The sequence below is a fragment of the Chanodichthys erythropterus genome, chromosome 5, assembly GCF_024489055.1.
Source record: "Chanodichthys erythropterus isolate Z2021 chromosome 5, ASM2448905v1, whole genome shotgun sequence".
NCBI lineage: Eukaryota > Metazoa > Chordata > Actinopteri > Cypriniformes > Xenocyprididae > Chanodichthys > Chanodichthys erythropterus.
This window is the reverse complement of record NC_090225.1, coordinates 23,485,001-23,493,352: the sequence shown is the minus strand read 5'-3', so window position 1 is coordinate 23,493,352 and position 8,352 is coordinate 23,485,001. Positions and strand designations below refer to the sequence as shown.

The 8,352-nt window shown below is 38.1% G+C and overlaps 1 protein-coding gene across 1 annotated transcript in view; it reads left to right on the top strand.

The window, feature by feature from the left end:
* The first annotated feature begins 595 nt into the window (after nucleotides 1-595).
* Nucleotides 596-8,352, top strand: part of dcaf5 (ddb1 and cul4 associated factor 5) — a 31,856-nt gene continuing 24,099 nt past the window's right edge. Inside the window, exons 1-4 of the mRNA XM_067386632.1 lie at nucleotides 596-993; nucleotides 3,095-3,238; nucleotides 3,326-3,502; nucleotides 5,141-5,270. Coding sequence (XP_067242733.1) covers nucleotides 786-993; nucleotides 3,095-3,238; nucleotides 3,326-3,502; nucleotides 5,141-5,270 — 659 coding nt within the window. The 5' untranslated portion in view covers nucleotides 596-785. The remainder of the gene's footprint in view (nucleotides 994-3,094; nucleotides 3,239-3,325; nucleotides 3,503-5,140; nucleotides 5,271-8,352) is intronic.

Below are 8,352 nucleotides of genomic sequence, written 5' to 3'. Positions count from 1 at the left end.
AACAGAAAATACTCAGCAATGGTGTTGACTGATGAATTTGCACATGGTTTGTCTTAAAGCATATTATACATTTAAAACTAGATTTTCACCACAGGGAGACTTTATATATTTTAAAAAGATGTTATCTTTTGAAATGAGAGCAAATTTATGAAGAGGTTTATTATGTTAATTTAAAGTCATATGAAGTCCTAATAATATTAATACAATATTGTATACATTTCTTTTTACATATTTTAATTTTATATTTTAAATGTTATATTAAAATGGCTGTAAAATCAGTATGTATCTAACAAACGCAGACTAAATAGACTTTTTCTTTTCCTCAAAAAAAATACATATTTAAATATTATTTTAAAAAGTACAAAGTTAAAAAGTATGTAGGCTACATATTATTTTTAATGCACATTCCCCTATATACTAGTACTATTTTTAAATAATAACACATGCAATAATCAAGCAAACAGAGCAATACAGATTAAAGATGTGTTCACAAATCATGCACAAAAGCTAAAACATAATATAATATGAAATCAGAAAGTACAGCACGGGAGTTAGTGATCCGGTCTTGTGACGTCATCGCCCTTGCACCGGAGCAGGAAGTGCCGGCGGTCGGTGGGACTCTAAACAACCTTCTGTTTTTGCTGCGCACTCTCATGCTTTACCAAACAAACATGTAACAGTACATCCACAAAACGAACCAGAATCCACCGAACCAGACCTGAGCTCAAACCCATGACGGCCGGGACACTCTAGCGGCGCACTGAGACTCATTTACCGGAGGAGAGATGAAGGAGCTGCGGGGCTGCGGCATGCGGAGCGCCGTCGGGTTCCTCTCCCGCAGGACGATCGGGGGACAGCCGAAGCTGAAGGATGAGTTCCAGCGGCGCAGACTGGCCGGCTGCTCCAGCCTCTATAAGAAGGACATGCTCGGCCACTTCGGCTGCGTCAACGCCATCGAGTTTTCCAACAATGGAGGCCAGTGGCTGGTGTCCGGTAAGATCCTCCGGTTCTGCACGCTGATCTTTCTAATGTGGGTCAGCGAGAGAGAGACAGACGGGAGTCTCAGACGGAGTATAGAATATGCGTTCAGAATAAAACGTGCATGCATATATCACAAATGAAGCCTTTGACTTGAGTTCAGGATTGATTTGACATCTTTATTTGTCAGATTGTGCTTGCATGTTTTAATTTTCTGTGCATTGCAAGTAAACAACTAAGAGAGGGTTTCAGTCTTTTTTGGCAGTATTTATAAGCATGCACTCCGTAAAAAAACTTTTACACAAAGAAATCAGTATCAATAAAATGATATTACATTACATAATGTACACATGAGATAAGCTTATCCTACATGGATTGAGTCGCCCCTCATGGGTGTAACCATGTTGACATCACGTGATCAGCCTTGTCATGCAATTGACAAAAGTTACTAATAAGTTACTACTGATAATCAACAAAAAAACATCTGCCATGCCATAGTTCAAGGACAAGTGGCAGGACATTAAGCACTAAGTGCGAACACATTATGGTCATAGTCCATCCAGATACAGTCACTGCACATAAAAACTTGTTAGAATTGAATCCAGAAATGTCCAGAAATTAACAATCTTCATCCATCCAGGCTGATTGGTGTCAGAATTAAGGGTACAGTATTAAGCCAGATAAACCTAAACAAAAACACACTCAATGCACCTTTAATGGCCATTGTAGATGGTTCAAACTGTAGAAGGGCTTCCATGTTTTGTGTCGTGCACTTTTTCTTGCTGACTCATTAATTGGTTGCAGCTGTTACTGATTTTTTTTGGCTTCACGTATTCATTCCTGGTCGAGTCTTTATTTTTGTCCTTTGTATGTTTTTGCACTTGCATATTTTCATATTTTGAACGCGCCGAGAGTTCCAGAGAGTTCCCATGCTATTGCTCATGGAAACCAGGAATATCAGGCAATTTTGAAATGGTGGATTCAAGGCTTGGAAAGGTTTTCTAGTAATAATTGTCTCTAAACTATTTAATCAGCTAGAAATTGCTCTCTCTAATTACATTCTTTAAAAAAAATAAAACGACAACCTTGTCCATTACTGACTAGAAATGTCATGGAAATCATGGATCAAAATACTGAGAGGTGAGAGTATAGTGCTTTTTTCCTTACACAGGATTTGTACAGAAAAGTAGATGATGCCTGCGGTCAACTTTTCCTTAGTTTCACTGCAAAACCTCAAAACTTCTGGTTCATTTTGCACGACAGATGTGACACTAAAATAGCAGCATCTTTAATGACAAAAACAACAAGTGCTCCTGTTTAAATAAAACATGTCAATCTGTTTAGTCTTGCAATTACAGAGTCATGTTCATAAGATTTTTTCAAATGTTTTTGAAATAGTAATATTGTGAAATATTATAATTTTCTGAGCAGTATACATATCAAGGAACTGCAGTATATTCAAACCTTGAACGCACGTGTATTGATATACACATATGCTCACCAGCATCTTTCCCCTGTTCTTTATGAACTCCATTGGCTTCCAGTATCGGCTCATTGATTTTAAAACCTTGATTTTAACATTTAAAGCCCTTCATGGGATATCTTGTGTAATTTAGTTGCTCCTTACACCTCAACTCGCTCTCTCCGCTCTTCTGACTCCTCTAATCTTCAGCAGCCTACATTTAAATTGAAGTCGATGGGTGGTCGTGCCTTCTCTGTTTCAGCTCCACAGTTGTGGAATAAACTTCCTCTGGCAGTTATAAATTTCCCAACACTGGACTGTTTTAAGAAGTCTTTAAAGACCCATCTTTTTAAAGTTGCTCATTGTCTCTGAGTGTACTATCATTACTTCTGATTTGTTTTATTTTTATCTTCTGTTTTTTATATTTTTGTACTTGTATATTGTTTTGTGTAGCGCTTTGAGTTTGAGAAAAGCGCAAATCAAATAAAATGCATCATCATTGATATATTTGATAACTTCTCAATCTCTTCTGTGATTTCTGTAAAACAGCCAGATTGTGTGCACATAACCCTACAGTTAAACCCTCGAGAGAGTGATGTTGAAATCAACTGGTCGATTACTCTGGTGAATTTATTAATATGTCTTCTGTCTTAGGTGGAGATGACCGCAGGGTGTTGCTGTGGCACATGGAGAAAGCAATACACTCACGGGCCAAACCGATCAAGTTGAAGGGGGAGCACCTGTCCAACATCTTCTGCCTGGCATTTGACAGCACCAACAAACGTGTTTTCTCAGGAGGTAAAACGAGCAGCTGTTCAGATTCGTGATACTGCGGCTGAAACAGAGGGAAGATCGAATGTCTAACCTTTCTGTCCGTCGCTGCAGGAAATGATGAGCAGGTGATTCTGCATGACGTGGAACGCGGCGAGACGCTAAACGTCTTCTTGCATGATGATGCTGTGTACGGTCTGTCCGTCAGTCCTGTTAATGACAACGTCTTCGCAAGCTCCTCGGATGACGGCCGAGTTCTCATATGGGACACACGAGAACCGCCACATGGAGGTACACACAAGTGAAAAGCTGAATTTCTCCATTTTGCTTTAATGACAAATACAGGATAGTCACATACAGCATGATGTTTCAGGATGTACACTACCCTTCAAAAGTTTGGGGTTGGTTACATTTTTAAAATGTTTTTGAAAGAAGTCTCTTATGCTCACCAAGGCTGCATTTATTTGATGAAAAATCCAGTAAATCCAGTAATATTGTGAAATATTATTACAATTTAGAGGGTTATTTCACCCAAAAGTGAAAATAATGTCATTTATTTCGCGCCCTCATGTCGTTCCACACCTTTATTCATCTTCGGAACGCAAATTAAGATATTTTTGTTGAAATCCGATGGCTCAGTGAGGCCTGCATAGGGAGCAATGACATTTTCTCTCTCAAGATCCATTAAAGGTGCTAAAGAGGAAGTTTTGTTTTATACATTTTTGCAATAGTACTTGATAACTGTCTTTACTAACTGATAAAAGACTATTTATTAGGTGCACTGAAAGGAATAATATTAATATACATCATCTGTGCACGAGGTAGGGCCTTAAAAACATCAGCCAATCGTTTACGCGATCATCGTGTAAGCGATTGGCCCTCTGGCTTGTCAATCACTGCCGTGACGTTCCTTGTGAGAGACTAGCGCGACTGCGCGCTCCAGTAACTTTCCACACTCCACAGGCGCCGCATGCAATGTTTTTGTCAGGAGACAGGAGTAACAACTGCAGATTATGAGTTACCTGCGTCGAGTCCGACATAATGAATCCACTAACAAGACACAGCGAATGCCGTGGTAAACACTCGTGCTCCAATACTCGTGCACGAGTTTTGGGAGGCGTTCCTTTGAAATGAGCTGTGAATCGCTCATTTCAAAAACTCCGTAACAGTCTTTGGTTTCTCAGTCGCCGAAAAAATCCTCTCTATCACCTGTTAATGTACTAAAAACATATTTAAATCAGTTCATGTGAGTACAGTGGTTCAATATTAATATTATAAAGCGACGAGAATATATTTGGTGCGCCAAAAAAATAATGACTTATATAGTGATGGCCGATTTCAAAACATTGCTTCAGGAAGCTTCAGAGCTTTATGCATTTTTTGTGTCAAATCAGCGGTTCGGAGCGCCAAAGTCACGTGATTTCAGCAGTTTAGCGGTTTGACACGTGATCCGAATCATGATTCGACTCGCTGATTCTTAACTCTCCGAAGCTTCATGAAGCATTGTCATTGGAAATGTCATTGCTGGTTATGCAGGCCTCACTGAGCAAACAAAGGTCTTACGGTTGTGGAACGGCATGAGGGTGAGTTATAAATTACACTATTTTCATTTTTGGGTGAACCAACCCTTTAAAAGAACTGCTTTCTATTTTAATTAATTTAAATACTTAATTTATTCCTGTGATGGCAAAACTAAATTTTCAGCTCCCATTACTCCAGTCTTCAGAGTCACATTTTCTTTCAGAAATCATTCTAATATGTTGTTTTGGTGCTCAAGAAACATTTATTTTAAAAGTTGTTGTTCTGCTTAATATTGTGGAAACCAAGGAATATTTTACAGGATTCTTTGAGTTCTATAACCTCTGTTCCATCTAAAGCATGAACTGTTCTAGAAACCCTGGTTTACTCTTATTCTGTTGTGTATTTTAGAACCATTCTGCTTGGCCAACTATCCGTCGGCGTTTCACAGCGTGATGTTTAACCCTGTAGAACCCCGTCTGCTGGCCACTGCAAACTCTAAAGAGGGGGTGGGGCTATGGGACATCCGCAAACCCCGCAGGTGAGATGGAAATCTATCCAAAAAACACATGGCTATTAATGGTTTTCTGTCAAAGGCCAAAAGAAAATTTGAAATGGGGCCAAACATTTTTCAGAGTAATTATCAGATCTCTGCACTTTCACTTAATAATTTCATGAAACATATGAAGAGTTCCATTGCAAAAACTTGGTAAAAAAATTTATCAAGCTCCTATATTTTCAGTTATTGAAATGCCTTAATATCAAAAATGTCACTAGTCAATTCATTGGTATTTAAAAATTGTGACTGTCTTTTGCTGCAAAATCAGCTAAGTTAATGTGCTTTTTTGCAAAGTCTACCTCTTTGGACAACAATACAAACGTCCATTTCTGTCAGATTTACAGCAGCAAAAGGAACACTTTTGTGTTTACTTGCTACTCGTGAAATCCTTTAATTGCCACTGTAACAATGGACAAAACATGATAAAAACTGGCAGCTCGGCAACTGAAAGCCAGCTCATACGCACACCGTCATTCATCTTGAAATCCGATTGGTTCTTCTGTGGACTTAAAGGCTTTTGCTGACAAAGGGGTAGTGGCATTTAGCGGTCATATAGTGTTTCATTATTTTGGGATGCGAGTTTCAAATTTTGACACTGACGCCTGTTTCACACTGGATGCGCAAGCAGCTTGTGTACTGCAAGTACAGACGAGTGTCGTCCATTATGGCACTTTTTTTCAGTTATTCTCCTCTGACCACTGTCTGTCATGTGCACTGTAAAATTCAATACATTCAGAATATTCAGAACATTTGAGGAATAGTATTACCTCAAAACATTTAAGTAAACTAACTCATTTTTTTAAGTTAGTAGAACTTAAAAATTTTGTGACATTTTGTGGGGTGGGGCCGAGAGCCATGGAAGCGGAGCAAGGACAGTGTGATGCTCATGATGTGTCTCTCATTAACAATCACGTCACCGGCATCCCTTCGCTCCCACAGTCCTCAGCCTCGCACCACTCGTCATAATGTTATTTACATACAGTTAATTTACATAAACATCACATTCAGATATCGGTTAAATGTTAGATAGCAGATAACATATGCAATTATAACTATCAAAGAGACTGTCACTATATACTTGCATTTTTTTATATATATATATATATATATATATCAGTGGGTACGGAAAGTATTCAGACCCCATTAAATTTCACTCTTTGTTATATTGCAGTCATTTGCTAAAATCATTGTTCATATTTTTCTCTCATTAATGTATACACAGCACCCCACATATATATATATATATATATATATATATATATATATATATATATATATATAATGTATATGTATATGTATATGTGTACAGGGCTTGACATTAACTTTTTTGCTCACCAGCCAATGTGGCTAGTGGTTTTCCAAATTTACTTGCCACTCAGCATTTTCACTGGCCACAATTTTGCTGTTGGGAAATTACATTATATATTATTAAAGTTGACTTTGGCATGCTTAAATTACTTGATTTTGAGTCATTTTACTTGATTTACAAGATTTAAAACCCTTTCAAACTTACAAATGCAGATTGACCACCCAAATCAGGACTATACATTGCATATATCAGGTATGTATAGTTATTTTTGTTAGGCTATATAAAAAGAACAAAGAAGCAAATTACAAATAGTAATTTAAAATATATATATATATATATTTTCAGATACATATGTTTATTTAGCATACATGTAAACATTTATTTAAAAATGTTTGATGCTTGATTAACATTAATGACAGACAGGTATTTATTTGGGGGCTGCTGAATGCATGGACGTCATATACTGACACATATCCAGTTTTTACCCACTTAGCCGTAAGCCATAGCCCACTGTATTCACGCGAGATTCTCCACACGATGCATTTTGACATCTGTGTGCGTGTATTCAGGCGCAAGGAGAACAGATCGCGCGCGACAGAGAGAGCGCGCACGCGAGCGCTTCTGTTGTGTCATTCAGCGCGATTCCGCCTATCCCGCCTTCACTAACCGCAAGTTAATCGATAAAGAATTGTGACTGAATTGTAATTTTGTGATACGACGATCTTGGTTATTTTTCATTTGGCTGTAGGCTGAAATTATATTATATATTTTTTCACACGAGAACCGCCACATGGAGGTACACACAAGTGAAAAGCTGAATTTCTCCATTTTGCTTTAATGACAAATACAGGATAGTCACATACAGCATGATGTTTCAGGATGTACACTACCCTTCAAAAGTTTGGGGTTGGTTACATTTTTAAAATGTTTTTGAAAGAAGTCTCTTATGCTCACCAAGGCTGCATTTATTTGATCAAAAATCCAGTAAATCCAGTAATATTGTGAAATATTATTACAATTTAGAGGGTTATTTCACCCAAAAGTGAAAATAATGTCATTTATTTCGCGCCCTCATGTCGTTCCACACCTTCATTCATCTTCGGAACGCAAATTAAGATATTTTTGTTGAAATCCGATGGCTCAGTGAGGCCAGGGAGCAATGACATTTTCTCTCTCAAGATCCATTAAAGGTGCTAAAGAGGATGTTTTGTTTTATACATTTTTGCAATAGTACTTGATAACTGTCTTTACTAACTGATAAAAGACTATTTATTAGGTGCACTGAAAGGAATAATATTAATATACATCATCTGTGCACGAGGTAGGGCCTTAAAAACATCAGCCAATCGTTTACGCGATCATCGCGTAAGCGATTGGCCCTCTGGCTTGTCAATCATTGCCGTGACGTTCCTTGTGAGAGACGAGCGCGACTGCGCGCTCCAGTAACGTTCCACATTCCACATATCCCGCCTTCACTAACCGCAAGTTAATCGATAAAGAATTGTTACTGAATTGTAATTTTGTGATACGACGATCTTGGTTATTTTTCATTTGGCTGTAGGCTGAAATTATATTCAACCCGCCAAAGTGGCTGGTGGGAGTGGCTGTCTTACCCGCCACAGCTGAAATCTACCCGCATTTGGCGGGTTGGCGGGTGTTAATGTCAAGCCCTGTATGTGTATATAAAATGTGTGTGTGTGTGTGTGTGTGTATATATATATATATATATGTGTGTGTATATATATAATGTGTGTG